Source organism: Notolabrus celidotus, chromosome 9 (genome assembly GCF_009762535.1).
Source record: "Notolabrus celidotus isolate fNotCel1 chromosome 9, fNotCel1.pri, whole genome shotgun sequence".
Classification (NCBI taxonomy): domain Eukaryota; kingdom Metazoa; phylum Chordata; class Actinopteri; order Labriformes; family Labridae; genus Notolabrus; species Notolabrus celidotus.
Window position 1 is genome coordinate 10,790,971 of NC_048280.1, and position 17,461 is coordinate 10,808,431.

Genomic DNA, 17,461 nt, shown 5'->3' on the forward strand with positions numbered 1-17,461 from the left:
TTCCCTGCTTGCTACGTGTTCTCTGTCATCCGCTCAGGCACTTTTAACAGTGGCCAGATGTCCCAGATGGCTGGCCAGGCTATGCGCTGTCAGCAGATCTGCGAGCAGTGTGAGCTTAGCATGAAACACTGACATGGCACACCACTCCTCCAGGGAGGCAGCTAAGGAAACCTGCAGAGCCCAACAGTTTGCGCTCTTTGTGTCTTTATAAAACGGTAAAGAAGCTACACAACACGGGTCATATAAAATCTATAGTGTGAGAGTCTGTGGTGTTACAAGGCAAATTAACTCGTCTGTATATGCACTTTTTCAAAAGCTTATTCTAAGTTGTTGACTGTATTAAGGCTCTGAACTTAATTGATCAGACATATTCTAATAAACAACAAAAAAAAGTTACTGAAACAGAAACACACAGGGCCGATCCACAGCTTTCTGTGAAGAAGGAATTTATTTTTCACCACTTCGATGTCAATCTCTTCATGTTGCAACCAACATCATGAAGATTTTTAAACAGAAGAGCAGTAGAGCTGTCAAAAGTGTGCCATTAAAAAGACAGCATCGTTAAAAGAAGGGGGGAACAGCCTGCCTCTGAACACTACTCAAAACTCATGTCTGAAAACTGACATAATGTCGACAAATCCAGCTACCTTAGTTAGCAAGTGTCCGTCATACTCGTCCCTTATATTCTGCAAGCAGCAGTGCTGACCGTGCCATTTGTTAGGTTTTGACTCCTGTCGTCAAATGGTAATTCTCTCTTGATCCTTGTTTTGTCACACGGTAAGTAGAGAAAAAAAAATCCTGGGTACACCATGAAAAAAAACCCACAATCAAACAACAATATGCCCTTGATCAAACACAGTGATTCTTTTTCTGTTTCCAAAGACCGAAAGTTTGAAGCTTTGCAAAAACAAATAGAATATATTTCTACATATACATTATATAAAGCTTTTTAATAACTAGTAAAAAAAAAATGACTGGAGAGACGTTATCTGAAGGCACAGCAAGACAGTGGTGACAAAAGCCTGCTCAGGGAGGAGACTGTAAACATTTCTTCCTGTTTGTCTGAGGAGAAAGAGACACCAGGAGAAGCTTGAGTGTTTCCAGAAGGCAGAATGGAGCATCGTTACTCCTGGAGTGGCAGTCACTTTTGAAACAGTCAGTTAAAAAGAGTGCTGTAAGGCTAAAAACATGTGATTTACCAAGTCTTGCACCGGGGATGTAGGTGGCAGCAGCAGATACAAGGCAGTCTCTCTCTCTCTCTCTCTCTCTCTCTCTCTCTCTCTCTCTCTCTCTCTCTCTTTCTCTCTCTTTCTCTTTCTCTTTCTCTTTCTCTTTCTCTCTCTCTCTCTCTCTCTCTCTCTGCAGGTCATGATGTTGATTAGATTTAATTCACCCATGCACCAGAAGAAATGGTGCTCTATTATCACTGCTCTCATTAAATCTAAAGGCATTAGATTGTTGTTTGTATCACAAGTTCCTTAAATTACATATCCTTGCTTAGACAAGGACATCTCCTCACGAAAAAATGTGGCCAACACGCAGAGAAACCTGGATTTGGTATAAATGTCCGTATTACTGGCGCATAATCTCCTTCAATGTTCCTCCCTGCTGGATGAGCACCATTCACAGTATGTGGTGCAGGCTGCTGTGTGCCAAATCTCCACTGGCTGGCAGAAGAAGGTGCACGGTCATCGATCACCAAGGGTCCAAACCAACGGGCTGTGACAAGCCGTCTTTTACGCGTTGTCATATTTCTGCAGAGCCTCCTCTAGCTTGCCGGTGATTTTCTTGAAGAAGGATATCTGCTGCTGAAGGCAGTGCTGCATCTGAGCCTTGAAGTCTCGCACGCGGATTTGGTGGAAGTGCTGGATCTCAGCCAGTGTGGCGCAAGAGATGATGTTGCAGCGCTCGTTGATGCCCTCCGCCTGAGCTGGGTCCATCTTGCCCTCCTCCACGTGCTTCTGGCTCTCTTTCACTTTCGTCAAGGCCCCTGATAAGGGATAGAGCAAAAACAAAAACACATTTAAATCTATCTTAGTCCCAGGACCACATTTATAATTGTTATCATGTTTATTTTGGAGATTGCTTCAACATGAGAAAAACACAAGATGATATTTTAATCTGTGTGGGAAAACTGCCCGCAACTGGGCCATGTTCTCAACAATGTTACCTCTTTGAGACACAAGATTTGTTTCTTCATACTGAATAACTTGTGACAGAGACAGTCTGACTTTCTGACTTTTTCCAAGGAAAGTTAATTCATAATCTCCAAAAATTATTTACAGACAGAACTCTAGAGCACAGCTTGAGAGAACATTTATAACTCCAAGGAATTGGCCAGAAATAGTTAGAAGAGCAGTTTGATCAAACTTCCTGAGAGCCACGTCTGTGTCTGTAGTTAGGGGAATGTGCGGGGGCTGGACTCTAAAAAAGTCTATTAGATTATGCTATTTCAAGGTCTGTGCTGAACAACCATTTAAGGCAATTCTGCAGGCAGTGTGATAGCATCTACCAATCACTGTTGGCAACTTCACGGGCATAATATAAACACAGAACACTTCCTTCCAAATGTGAACAACTCTGTTTTGATTAGCTAGTCCTTAATGCTGATGTCAGGGGTAAGCAATTTGTTGTCCTGCAAAACTTCACCACTGAACAATTGAACGATTATAGCTGAGCAACAATATCAGAAAAATACACCTCAAGTAGAAAACAATGAACACAGGGGTTACAGCTAAACAGATGCTCAGTTTATTGAAGGTTTGTAAGATGGTTATTTTGGCCTCTCAAGGACTAAAAACACACTTGAAGGAGTGTGTAGTGTGATGTGTCAGATGGAAAGGCTCCAAATGTTAGCATATTCAGCCCACTAGCTAACCTTAAGTGACCTTAATGACTGATTGTGTGAATGATTTCCATGAGCATGAAGCATCTCATTTAATGGTTTCGTAATCATTTAAACAGAAATCAAAATTCCGATTAACGGACTAATCTTAAGGTGAGAAGACACTCCAAAGTCAAATAGTTTAACATGGTTAAACACAGAATCACAGAGTCAGAGCTGTTTTTGAAACTGCCTACTATACTAGCAGTACGTACTGATTTGGCTAAAATTCAGTATGTAGTATGTGAACAAGAGCAAATGTGCAGTATGCCAAAACTACAACTACAAAATTCTCAGTATGCAACGGACCAGTCTCCCTCGCATACTGTTTCCCACAATGCACAGCGCTAACATTCCGTTTTTTCTTTTTTCTTCTTTGTTTTTAGATGCTGTGAAATGTATTAAATTCCATGTGAACCACTTCTTTTTTTAAGATAAATTTTTGGTCTTTTAGACCTTTATTGATAGAGCAGAGGGCAGTGGATAGTGTAGGATAGTGTAGAGTGGGGGAATGACATATGGGAAAGGTGCTGCAGGCTGGAATTGAACCCGGGGCCGCACATAGTATGTGCGCGCAACTTAACCATTGGGCCAAGTCCGCGCCCAACCACTTCTTAACTTTTTCAATCCTAAGTGGATGCTAAAGAACCAGTTTATCTATCAGCTTGGCTGTTGTTTACTTCCGCTTTCCGAAACCAGAAATCCAGTGACGCCTTACCCAGTGTACTGCAACACAGATCCAACAGAACAGTCATACTACATACTACCATCAAATGAGGTATGAAGTATGCATTATGTAGTATGTATTACGTCCTGCATACTACATTCATAGGTAGTATGGAACTGGCAGTTTCAAAAACAGCCATTGTCAGTTCTTATGTCCACATACCTGTGCTGGTTACTGGTTGCTCCAGTCAAGAGGTTACATGTCAGTTTAACCAGACACTTAACAACTTTATCTCTATTTTTTAGATATAATTAATGCTGACCGGCACCATGCGATAAAAACGTCATCTATCAACTGTGTTTGTTTATCCGAGCAGTAAGGCATGATAGCATTATGGCAGTATCCATTAACCAGAGTGACAATCCACACTAACAGCTAGTGGCTGTGCTACAGCTAGTGGCTGTGCTACAGCCTACACAAAACATATAAACAGCTTTTGGGGTTTACAATAATGTAAATATTAATGATTCTTTTAACCTACCAGTAATTCTGGGGCCGAGATTTAACCCTTTAGTCGACTGTCTGAGAGCTGATCTGGGATGCTACCAGACTCAAGGCAGTGTCCTGCTCTTTTTTTTTAGTTGGGCATGATCCAAAAACATTGACTTAAAGCTGCTGTTGGTAGGAATGGTGTAAAAAACGTTCCTTTTTTTCTGCAAGGTTTGAAGAAAAGGTCTTAATACCCATCGGTACTCATCAGTAAGTGATGTAATTGGAGACTATTGCGAAGTCTCTGTGTTTTCTAATGCCTTTGTATCAAGCAATGTTATTATTCCCCTCGTTCCCTTTATGATGAACCATCATAGCTAATCTCCAATCCTCCGTTCTGATTGGTTAAGGGGCCCGGCCCCTACTACGTCCTCCGATTAAGGACGTCATGTTAAGGCTATCATGACTGCACACGCCGATCTGTGTTGGGGGATAAGAGGAGATCTGGTTGGGGGGGGGGGGGTAGTGTTGACATTTGAAGTCCCTCTCTCTGAAAATATGTTTACTCTGTGACAACCAACAGCAGCTCTAACTATTTATACAAAATAATTTTACATTAGTTTACCCTATTTAAAACTTATGCTTAAGCTATTTCTATTATAATAATATAAGTTACTGTTTGAAAATACATACATATAGCATGGCAGATATATATTGTTGTTTGTTCAAGTACATCATTTCAGCACATCTAAGTTGTTTTGGTTTAATGAAAAGTGTCTGACCCCAAAATTTTGTACTCAAATTTGTTCACAAGAATGATGCAGCAGTTTTATTATACTGTCTTCCACAGAGATCAACATGTTGGTTTGTTGATTTTAATGTCAAAGTTCCCAATCCTGTCCATTTTATGTTTTATGTTACTAATTTTAACAGTTGTTGTATATGCATTTGTTCACCACACTGGTGTGAGTGAATCATGACGAGGTTAGATCTCACATCTCCTACACTTTAACAAGCAAGTATGCCTTGCAAAAAAGAAATCCCACATGTCACACTCATACTGAGACTCAAACACCCCTGAGTTTCCTCCCTGCCAGTTAGAGCTACATGCTGTCAACACTGTGGTGGACACTTGTGGCAAAACACAACTGAGTCATGTTTGTTCATGAGCCTGCCATTCTGACACGTCAGTCGTCACTGCTGCCTCTTCTTTCTTTTTCTAAACCGCTGCTGAGTCTTTCTTCATGCAAAAAAAAAGGCCTTCAGCCAAACTGGTGCTGGAAGAAGAAATTAGCCCATACATTTGAAGAGAGATGGTTGGATGGGAGCAGAAGGCAGGGTCAAAGCACCATGAGCTCATGACAGATGACTTCTCAAACTTTTGACATTCCCTGACCGAGTCAAGAAGAAGTGTCTCAGGCGATAAGTGCTGAGGTGAAGGGCAAGAGGGAGTGACAGGCAAAGACTTTCTGTCTGATCCAAATAATTTAAAATGTGTATATGTCACAGCCACGTTTCCTTCAGGACAACTGAAGAGAGAAACATTCCTCTGAGTCGTCATATATGCTAATCTAAATGTGCTCCTGATGTTGCAGTGTTACTTTAGGATGTGCTCTTGTCAAATATGGTTTCCTAATTTGCCAGATGATTTTTCTGGCACTAGATGGGAAGTTTCAAATGTTGTTTTAATGAACTCTGCAGCCCTTAAGATATTTAACTAGAGACTTCATTGTTAGTCAAGTATGTTGCCAAAAATGCAGTTTCCTCATTCTAGGGTTAAATTGTAAAGACGTGTCGTTTCTCTACATTCCAGATTTTACTTTCCACTTTACAAAACTGGTACTCTCATTTTCTGACATATACTGGACTGGGAATTAATGGAAGAACCTGGAGCAGACTCTTTTTCAATTCAACAGACAGATTTTCTGTCTCAGCCCTTTGTTAATATGTTAGAAATATTGCTGGGCTCGAAATATTGTAACACAGGAACCTATACTGACCTGGAAATGTACAGGGATGATGTTATTTAGCGTTTAGCAACATGTCCTACTCTGTTGAAAAGATTATGTGTACTAAGAGAAGTACAACTTCATGCATGGCATAACCAGCTGACAGACAACTCCATCTCTGATCTCGGGCTTCAAGGCAGAAGGGGAAAGTGAAATTTGTGCCCTAAAGGCATGGAGCTTAACTTCCTGTATTTGCCTGTCATGGGATTTTCAAGCTATTGTGAACTTAGTCAACAGCAGCACTCGAGTTGAAAGTCTTATTCAGCCAACCTGTTTCCTGAAATGTGACCGCAGAGGACTCACTGACCTCAACCTGCACTCATCTGCTCGTCTTCTGTGTGTCTAACCTTTAAGTTCACCCAAAAAAATGCATCATAGCTGCTTTTCACTTCAGTTAAAGCAATATATTACTGCACGCAGACAAATTTGCTGACAAAATCCTCCCCTAAAAGACATCCCTTGGCCCTTCCCCCTCAAAATCTGCCCAGTTTGCCTTCTGGCTGTCCCTCTCTCAGCCGCAGTTTAACCCAGATCTTTGAAATTCCTCTAATGCAGAGCAGATTGAACATGACAGAGAGAGACGCAAAGATAACAGCGGAGTGGAGACGGGGGGCGGAAACAAGAAAGACAAGAACAAACACAGCTGTCCAAAGACTTAAAGCCAATCCCCAAGGTGTTTACTGTACCTTAAAGGTCTTTGACTTCCTGCACTTTAAAAGCACACTAATGCACTACAGGGAAACTATTGTTGCCAAGGAGACTTTATGAGAAAAGACAAAGCGTTCAGTCAAAGAAGATGATGTCAGCAAACTGAACTTAATTGAGACATTTTTTTAACTGTTGTAAGTTGGATTTGCAGGCATGCTGCAACAACACAACTATGAAGAGATACTGAATCAAGTCGAGCTGATAATCAGTTATTCTGTTAGTTAGTTATCCTAAAGAAATTCTACATTCAAATTCATGCTAGTTTTCCGTGGCTTCCAACCCTAGCTTTAACAGTCACCATCAAAGGAAGCAGTACTGCCATGTGACAAGTTCTCAACCTAGCAACAGTATTGCCATTGGGAAGTGCTCTGAAACCAGGGATGTGGAGCCCTGCCATGCAAGAAAGGGCATTGATGGACACAGGCCCTCGTTTCCTGCTGTCATGGTCAGACAGCTGTTTCTGTTCCTCATCAGCTGGTCACGTCTGTCAATCCACAGTGCCACAGCCCTCTCACTTAGCCTGCCATCTTGCATTAGCCTTTAAAAATATGATTCTTTCTGTGCCTTCAGTTTCTTCAAGCTGCTGTTCAGAGTTTTGCAAATGGATCAACTTCATTACTAAAGCCTGATTTACACTTCTGGATCGAATCTGCATGTTACATATGCTTTAGCCCTGTACCTGCAGCATCTTCTGCATGTAATCTTAAGGGCACTTTCTAAAACATGTACTATGCATCAAAACAACGCAGACAGAAAGCTCTGTGATAGGTCTGTTGGGTAGCATCCTGCATTTACAACACTTCTGGTCGCAACATTCTGCTGCCTACACTGATTCAGCGGCCGTACATTATTATTTGCAATCATTGCAGTATATGATCAACTGCTGCTCAACATTTATCAGCTTTGACATAATATGCTCAGATTCAGTGGCCATAAGTTCCTGTGCATAAACAGTGTGAACGTAACAGAACCAGAAATTGGAGGCTAAACTGACGGCTAGCGTTAAGGCGTAGTACTGCAATACTATGCAGCATAGCCATAGCCATAGCCATAGCCATAGACATAGGCCACACCAGTGTTGAGTAAACAGAAGTATCAACCAGGCTAAAATCAGCTTTACTAACACCTCCAATGCAAAATCCACTGGGTAGTTTTAGGGCTTAAGACTGATAAAAATGAATCATGTTTACTCATTATTCCTATCTCTTTTGAAATAATAATTAAAATGATTTAATCACAGAATATGTCCTACTATGTTGTTAAGTCATCACATCTGATCTTTAATGTGCCAAAACCGCTGCTTCCGCTTCTGCCAATGTTGCTCCTCCAATTTACTGTGACTGTTAGAAAAACAGAGCAGAAAAAGAGACACATGATGCTGTAAACAATTAAAGATATGGAGCCTCTGATTCATCTTGTTTAGCCTCGTCTGCAGTAATTAGTGCGGTTTGTAGCACACTGCAGTGCCACAACATAAATAAGATATAATCCTGATGAGCACTTCAGATAGAAATCCTCCCTGGCTGTATGGAGGTGGCATCGAATCCCCCTGGACTCACTGCAGGCTGCAGCTTCAGCTCTTACGTAATCCTCCTGTTACGCAACACGAGCTACTGCGAGCTGGTGACCTGAACAACCAGTGGCAATCCCCATCTCATCACTGCACCACCTCTGTCATCCATCTGTGCTTCACAGGGCATTTAAATAGCCTGTAATGGTATATAAAACAGACCTGCAGGGTGTGTACAGAAGAAGCGTCAGCTGAAGGTTTCACTTCATAAGAAAAAATTCAATTCCTGCGAACAGAAGCTAGCTTTTCCTTTATTTCATGCCGTTGCTTTTTTCCCTTTATGTGATAAAAGTTTGATGAGATCAGATGCAATCTCAGTGCTGGCTGTGTAGATAAAAATAACAGGAGAAGAGAGACAAAGAGTAGATTAAAAACGCAAATGAAGTAGGCCACACTGAAGACATTTCATCAGCTTGATTACTTATTTACTTAACCTTCATTTACCTCTGATAGACTCAAGCTTAACCTGCCAGCTCGGTGTTCTGTATGCAGACTGACATGATTTCATCTCAGGAACAGATAATATGAAACGTCTCCAATTTCATGATGATGAATATGTTCTCTAAACTGCAGATAGACCTCTTTGTCAGCCTGATACAGACCCAGTGTCTGAACACTTTTGGAGGAAGTGGGTGGGTCTCTCTTTTTATATTTAAAGCAATAACATGCCTCAGTCTAAACAAGTGTATCCTCTGAACTGCAGCACAGGCAAGATCAATATTACCTCTTTGAGACAGTGTCTGAACAAGAACTTACAGTAGTTTACATTTCAATATTCACATGACAGATATGACAACGTGAGCTGTGATTAAAAAAAGAGATGTGTTTCCATCTCTACACAGGCTGCTGGATCATTTATAGACAATATAAAGCCAAATGTTTGCATATGCAGCTCCCACCTCTCTTTAGCTTCAGTCATGCTCAATAAAAGCCTGTATCTTCATGTTTTAAAAACAAACGTAGCCTCTTTGGTCTCCTACCAGATGCCAACTCACACCAGACTTCACCCTAAATTTGGACTGTTTCCATGAAACACTCCTCCTCACGCCCCCCTCTATCTCATGAGCATAAAATAATAAAACACAGCAAAAACTTGTCTTCATGCTGCCAAAGGCGTCCAATCAGATGAGGACAAGAATAAACGGTACAAAAATAAATGATGAGTTGCTCAATATGTGTTTGAAAGCAACTCCAGACATGATGTCAGTATAATTTGTCCCAGTGTAGCTCCATGCGAAAGGCTAATGGTGTCCCTGAAGAGAGGGGGATCAATAGGGTGCTGCTCTGTGTCCTGATGTGGGCTGGAAGGGATCAAATATAACCTGTCTGGTGCCTGAGGTCCTAATGAGACCGATATAGGGGGCTAAGAATGGAATCCAGTGTTGATTAGACTGAGTGCTTCGACAGGTTTCTCCTAAAGAGCGCAACAGTGATAAGATGTCAGCGGTTAATGACCAATCTGTACTTTTGAATGTGCTACGATTATGCTCTGACTTTAAATCTTTCTTATTGCTCCACTAATGCAAAGATAAAGCACTATTAATTCCAAGCTGACTTACTTGGCCCTGTGAGCTTTGAGGAAGTGCAGAGAGATGGTTGTAAGTGATTCCGTGTGAGAGATTGCAAAGGTGGATGAAAAAAGGAGGCCAGAAAAAAATGCAGAACAAGTTTGACGTAGTTAAAGCTGCACAGCAACATGTTGTCTTGACACACACATGCCAGTAATACTGAAGCTATCTAACTTACAGTTTTATTAAAACCTTCTTTAATGTAGATTTCTCTTGAATCCAAGTCATTCCACTGCAGTTTGAAGCATTATTAAGATCTGGATGGTTGTACAGAACCCTCAGCAGAGTAGACATATTAGGTAGACTTTACAGCGTAAATGTCAAGTTACCTTGCAGTGGGTGTTTGCATTTAACGCTCCCTTGAAACATGAAGGCAATTTGAGTAACAAGCAGCCATTCAGTTGTCATGAACAAGAGAGAGCTGCTGTATTTAATGTACTGCATGCACATTAACAGTGCTGATATATCACTGTCACTGCCATGCTGCATAATGGAGCCTTGTAGGTCTACTAGTATAGTATATATAGTATCTATACTGGAACACAGACTTAACACATGCTTGGTGTGAAACAGAAGATAGGCTGTTGTGAATATACCATGTTTCATTATGTTTTTAACTTCCTATCTTCTTCTTTTATTTATGTTGTCCTGTGCTCACCATGTGGTTTTCTTTGTTGTGTGTTTCTCTGTTAACATGTGGATTGTTTTTTTTATGTTTTTATTTATTAATGCTGCTGTGGAGGCAGTGGAGTATGTGCAGCGCTTCAGTCTAAGGCAAATTTCCCCAAGGGGACAATAAAGCACATCGTATTGTGTCGTGTTGAGTTGTGTCGCTTGTTCTGCATCACGCATCATATTGAATGTGTATTTATGATTTTTTGTTTCTATGTAAGAAGAGGGAAATAAAGAACTGTTTGATTCCTTTGTAGGGACAACATCATGGAAAAATAATGCTTCTCAACCTGAATTAAAATAATTAGAGCAACCTCAGCTCACCTAAAACAGGATGACATCAAAGTGATTTCAGATCCAGTATTCTGCACACAGCTCTCCTTTCATCTTCTACATGATTCCAGCTTTCCCATCAGCTTCGTTCCCAGTCTCCCACTGTGGAGAGACACTACCCATGTTTCACTGCTCTCTGTCATCTTTCCATTGCGCCTGCAGCAAGGTCTTCCATGTGCAGTATCAAATCAGAGTTTCTTATCTGTGGAATTAGGCCAGGCTTATCACACCACACTGTGGAACTGGCTGTGTCACCTTATTTGGGGCTGTGTGCGGCCTGTGTGGCAGACTGGATTTGAGCTGACTGGGAAGTTTGTGTCCCAGTGCAGCCTAAACACAGTCGGTCCTGTTTCCTCCAGTGTTGTCTATTGTAGGGGTGAATGGGGCCAGTGTTTATAGGGGACTGAAAATGATCAACACTGACGAGGTGGGAAGATAAGGAAACAAAATTTGGCCCACTAAGGATCTATCAATCACAACAGCTTCAATTGTTCTCATAGATGATGTAATGTGTTCATTATGTAGGTGAAGGTGCCCTTAAACATTTTAATGCAGACACAGGTTTCAACAATGACCATGAATTGAAGTCACTTGGCCATAAGAAGCTACTTCTCAAAGAACCAAGCACCGAACCTGGGGGGACAGAGCCTTCTCCATAGCCGCCCCCACCCTCTGGAACTCACTCTCCTCTCATATCCAAAACTGCTCTGACCCTCCAACATTCAAATCTCTTATAAAAACTCACCTTTTTAAGTTAGCTTTTAATTTATGATTGTAATGTTGTTTGTTTCATTTGATTTGTGTTCCTTGTTCCTTGCTTGTATTGATTTTAACAGTTGTACAGTGTCATTGAGTTTCTGAAAAGCGCTATATAAATAAAATGTATTATTATTTATTATTACTTTGTAGCCCTAAAATAAAACATGTAGGTGGCCTGCTGTAGTGATAAAGTTGTATCTTTGCACCATGAGTCTACAACAACGACATACAGTATTACACTTCCACTGAGATCCTGATTTTTTCTTGCAGACAAAAGCTGATGTTCTTGAACTTTATAAGCACAGAAAGAGTTTGAAAAGAAAATGAAGAGTGTGACAGTATGTTTGCACCATACGCTGAAAAATAACTTTTATGCACTAAGTATAAAAATGTGCATTCATTCATTCATTCATTCATTCATTCATCTTTTTTCATGTATCTAAGTTTCAAAGTTAAGTAAGGCTGTTTGAAGCTGCATGAAATCACTTTGTTTAAATTGTATCCATGCAAGCTTAATTTTGGGCGAATAAAAATGTACTTGGGCCACCAAATAATACAGTTTGGTGCCCCATGGTGACAGTGTAAGCGCCTCTCCCAGCAGCAGTGAAATATTAAACGTCATATATAATATGGCTGTACTATTTCCTCCAGAGAAGTTGTGGTTTAAAAGTCAATGTTTGGATCTGTATATCTGATAGATTATTGAGGTTGTATTATCCTCTTTTTCATATTTTAAAAGGTAAATATATTAAAATCTTGGCTGTAAACACTCAAGGTGGGCAAAGAAATCCCTGGGTGAGACCGCCGGCTGCTCACTCTACAATTAAGCGAGATCAACAAGAGATTTGCTCAGATTGTGACATCAGCAACTTTGTTGAATCAATTTAAAAAGCCAGATTTGTCATTTTAGAAAAAGTGAAAGAACATTTGTTCCATGGTAACAGTGAAGGAGGCTTCAAGAATGCTAGATTCTGAAATTCTGAGGGGAGGTTTTTAAAGAGAAGAACTGAAATGAAGCATTTTTACTACCACATTGCTATTCTATTGTTATTTTATTGTATTTTTGTCATTGTATGCCACAGTGACATGTTTTTTCATTCTTTGACAGTGGGCATGTTATTGTAATATTGGTATGATGAATGTATTGACTGTGAGCAGCACTGCACTTGTGTCCATGACAAATTTCCCCCCAGAGAAAATAAAGTTTATCTTATCTTATCTTATTTTCAGACAGAGGCTGAAATGAGTGGTTTCAAAGACACCAGCCTGAGATATTAAGTACTGAGCTGTTAATCATGTAAAGGTACACAAAGCCACCAGAGGGACAATATTAGGCCTATAAAAGAGAGTAATATCCCCTCTGTAAACACCAGCAGACGTTACAGATGGACTCTGTTTGCTGGTTGAAAAAAATGTTTACCTAGGCTGATCTGATCTGAGGGACATGAGGTCAGTAGGTTAAAGCAGTATGACTGTACATAATGCATGGAATGAAAAGGATTAGTTCATATCATCCATCAGTATGTTGACCTATGCCCTGTTTAGTATCCTACACGGTTATCTTACAGCTCCAATGATTCTAAGACAGATATACTATCTGACAGGCATACATTGTATAATACAATAAACAGGTTATTACATAGTGGTACAAACATGTTCAGGTAGCAGTCCAGCAGGTGTTTTACACAAGACGGAAGTTCGGTTTATTTTCAGTTGCATGTTTGTAAAAATGATTTCTCTCCCCCATCAGAGGGAAGTGATTGTGCCACATTTGTACACATGGTGAACAGCCGTGAGAGCTTCCTTCACCAGCCACAATGTCGGATCTCTTGCATAACAGCGTTGGCTCTCATGAGAGTGACATTATGCCACACTATGAGAACAATAGTTGCGTTAGGGTCACGTAGGAGGATGGCCTAGTTTGTGTAACACTGACGATCTGTGGACAGATATTGGGGAAGTTTTCTGCTGCTTATCCTATTTCTCATTAGTATCGCGATTGAAAAACCAGGTATGACATCCTCTGTCTCCTAGGCACTGACATGGTGTACTTCCTCCGTGATGGAAAATCAAACACAGCCAAGCAGCTGACTGTTTGAGTTGGCAGGTGGACAATCAGGAGCAGAAGCATGTGGACCAATATTCAAATGCAAACACAGCCTATTTGTTTTGCAAAGTCCTAGGAGCTATTGTTGTAACCTGACTGCTGTCTGCTGCTTGCTAAACTACCTGAAACAAATAAAGTTGTTTATCTTTTTACGGCCAGTGGACACACTTCGTTCTTTACTTTAAAACCTGTTGCTGTATGGGAGCCAAATTTGTGGTAGGAAGAAGGCTTTGGAGAGTGGGTTTACGATCCCACAGGTCTCATATTGTTTTACTTTAAGTGCAGTTTTTGAATGGTACTCTGTTTTTTTTGAGAGAGATTGTCCTTGTGTTTCAACCTTCTGAAGTTTGCCTCTCTGCTCAGTTCAATGTTAAACTTAGGCTGTGGTGTATATTCATAAATCTTGTCTTAAATCAGACATTTGAATAATCATAGTCTGGAAAAAAGTAACAAAACTTTGAAAGTAGGCATCAATCCTTCAACCTGATGTCATCATGAATGAAAAGAGGGAATAGAAGAAATAATTTGTCTTGTATGAAAACTCCACACTTGTTCAAAATGATGAATGTGTGTGACAATGTGTAACCGTGTTGTGTTTTTACCTTTCTGGACATGGATGATGTCTGGGTAGTTTGCCAGATGTCCTTGGTAAAGAGCCAACAAATCCATAATGGGGTCTAGATCCTTGCCAGGCTGCTCAGCAAAATAATCCCCGATGGACTCAAACGCGTCCCCGGTGAAGGAGATGGCCTGGTTCAGTCCGGTTGAGTACACTTGCTGGTCCATTTCGAAGGCTTGGCTGAGGACTTTAAATGACAGCCCCACTTTCTGATACTCCTTCTTAAAGCCACTGATCTGCTTGCGGGCAAACTCGTTGACAGTGGCGTTCAGCTGCAAGGTGCTGTCATCCATCCTCTTGGTGAAAGTCTTGAATCCATCTATTTTGCTCTCCACCTCCTGGAAGTCCAGCGGAGCAGCAGGGGTGCTGATAGTGAGGAAAAAGTTGGCTCCAACCATCTCGTCCTTCTCCGCCTTCCTCTTGCCCTGCTTCCAGGACTTTTCATCAGTGCTGTTGCAGGTGAGGAAGTGCTGGAACACATCACACCTAGCCAGGACTGGGTGGCTGGTCATGTGGTTCATCCACCATATGAGGCCTTTCCTCCTCTTGGAGATAAAGTCCTCCTCAAAGCGCCCTGTGGCCTGCTTCTCAGGGATGTGGGGCACCGAGATGACAGGAAATTTCTCCACCAGCCGAGCGTACAGCCAGTCAAAGTGCTTATACCTCCTGTTCACCTGGTTCTGCGTATGGGTGGGGGTTAGCTTGTAGGACATGTAGCTTTTCATACCTTTAAACTTGGTCTGCTTAGTGGGGTCATCAATAGAACAAGCAAAGGGGTAGGGGTTCTCCTGCCACTCAGGACCATACTGACCCAGCACCACACAGATTTTGTCCCCGTCCTTCACAAACCCAGCTGCCTCCCCGAGCACAAACGCTTCTCCTCCTGACTTCACAAAGGTGGAAAACCGGTTCAGGTTTCTACTGACAGTGGCCGAGCTCTTTGCTTGCTGTGCATTACCTCTGGACATGGAGGATGTTGTGACTCTGTATGTAGATGGTCCATTTCCTTCATAGTCGTGATACCTTCCTCCAACAGTCCCTGGCTCGTCTGCAACAGTGGAGCTGTCATCCCAGTCATCATCCCAGTCATCGTCGCTGCCTGGACTGGGCTGGTAGATGTTGGGCTGCTGTGGGTGCTGCTGTGCTGGAGGTGGTGGGGAGAAAGCGGGGAAAGAAGGGGGAGACGGTTTAGAAAAGTTATTCTGCGGTTTATTTGAGCCGTCAAAACCTCCGGATGGGATGTTGGCGTATCGTGAGTCCGGGTAAGTGTCCCCAGATGTGCTGCTGCAGCTGTTGTTGTTCAACGTGGAGGCGGCGTCGTTCCTCAGTATCTCCACGTACGAAGCGGGGAACAGACCCCTCTCTCCTTTGCTGTTAGCCCCCTCAAACCATCCGTCAATGTCCTGCTCACTGTACAAAGTTAAGATCTCATTCTCCTTCACAGACACCTCTCCGGGGTTCTCAGAGTTGAAGTCGTACAGCGCCCTGGCTTTGAGCGCCATGATCCTCCACAGCTGGAAGCAGACCAGAACAGCGGGCTAACTTGGGGCTGGCTGACCGGGGCAGGAGGGACGAGCAGCGGGCAAGCCAGGCTAGCTCTAGTCAGCCCACAGCCCGAAACTCCTCCTGAAACTCCGCGTACAAACTTCTCCTAGTGTGGGAAAATGCTGTTTGTATCCCCTCCTGCGCGGTTGTTATTCCGTGTGCCAAACCTGGGAGGAAAGCATGGGTTGTTTTGAATCCAGCGGTGGCAGTGTGTGGATCTGAAGGTATTTTCCGCTACAACAACATTAGTCTGAGTCCTTCTTCCACTCTCCCTCCGAGCTGAGTCGGACGCTTCTGCCTTCACGCTGCGCAGCAACCGCACGTCGAGCAGGCTGAATAATCGAGGGCGGAGCTACAAGATGCTGCAGTCCACCCAGACAGCACAAATCAACCCGCCTATGAGCGCTGCAACAAAGCTCACATCAGGCACTTGTTGAGGGCCTCAGAACACCAAACATACCCCAGACCAGCCTCACCAGCCTGTCAGGACTTTGTGTCCCATTTAGGAAGAGTTGCACTCTGAGCTGAGAGGTCATAGGGGGAGTCAACTGACCATGCAAATTTTAACCTTATTTATTTATTATTATTATTATTATTATTATTATTATTATTATTATTATTATTATTATTATTATTATTATTATTTATTTTTTTATTTTTATTTTTATTTTGCAGTGGTCTCAGTTTTATTATCCAAGTAACAGAGAGTCTTAAGATGTGAAGCAAGGTCTAACTTTAACATTAAGCTATGTCCAAATATCAAACATCAATAAAGCTTTTTTTTCAATTATTATTCAAGAGTGAAGATGTTCATATACAGGTAGTAGAAGACAGTAACACATATATATCAAGTGAAGACAGATTAAAAAATATAAATATATCATACAAACAGAAGACAGGACAACAGTACAATATAAAGTAAATACACTTATGACAACAATTACGTATATATATAAAGTAAATACACCCAATTTTTTTAATCGTATCTTTCAAAAGGTATGGGTCCCATGACGTCATGATTATTACAATATCAGAAAATACCATTTGAAGAAAAGTAGTCCCTGTGTATACTAAAAATGAATCTTTAGAACTGATTATCACTAGTTTCCTTTTCGTTTTCGTTAAAATAATGGTTGTTTAATGATAGCAGCATTAAGAAAATTGTATCTATTATTTTTATTATTTTTATTATTAATTTGATAATTATTATTTTAATCAGTGCTTTAACATGTATTTATCTTATTTAATTATTTATTATCTATTTATTTCTTGTATCCATCTGATCTTGTTAACGCTACCTTATTTTTAACTTTTCTTTCCACTATTACTTTTTTAAAATTAATTTTCCTGTACTGACTTTATTTTATTTTTAAATATTTTATATATTATCATACCTTTTATGATTTTACCATTGCTGTTGTTTTCTATCTCTCTGTTAGTCTGTGAAGCACTTGAGGCTGCATGTTTTTTATGTAGGAAAGGTGCTATTTAAATAAAGTTGAGTTGAGTTGAGTTGAGTTAATGGGATATT

The 17,461-nt window shown here is 41.1% G+C and overlaps 1 protein-coding gene across 1 annotated transcript; it reads right to left on the bottom strand.

Annotated features, from left to right (window-relative positions):
• Positions 1 to 429: 429 nt before the first annotated feature.
• snx18a (sorting nexin 18a) lies at positions 430 to 16,274 on the bottom strand. The gene is made up of 2 exons (XM_034691924.1): positions 14,369 to 16,274; positions 430 to 1,990 (listed from the first exon to the last, which is right to left on the bottom strand). The coding sequence occupies exons 1-2, from the start codon at positions 15,885 to 15,887 to the stop codon at positions 1,737 to 1,739; spliced, it is 1,773 nt and encodes a 590-aa protein (XP_034547815.1). The 5' UTR covers positions 15,888 to 16,274; the 3' UTR covers positions 430 to 1,736.
• Positions 16,275 to 17,461: the final 1,187 nt, after the last annotated feature.

Excerpts from the sequence above, each read along its gene's own strand:
- snx18a (XM_034691924.1), bottom strand. The coding sequence starts at position 15,887 with ATGGCGCTCAAAGCCAGGGCGCTGTACGACTTCAACTCTGAGAACCCC. Across the intron at positions 1,991-14,368 it reads CATCATCCATGTCCAGAAAG|GGGCCTTGACGAAAGTGAAA; the intron begins GTAAAAACACAA and ends ATCCCTTATCAG.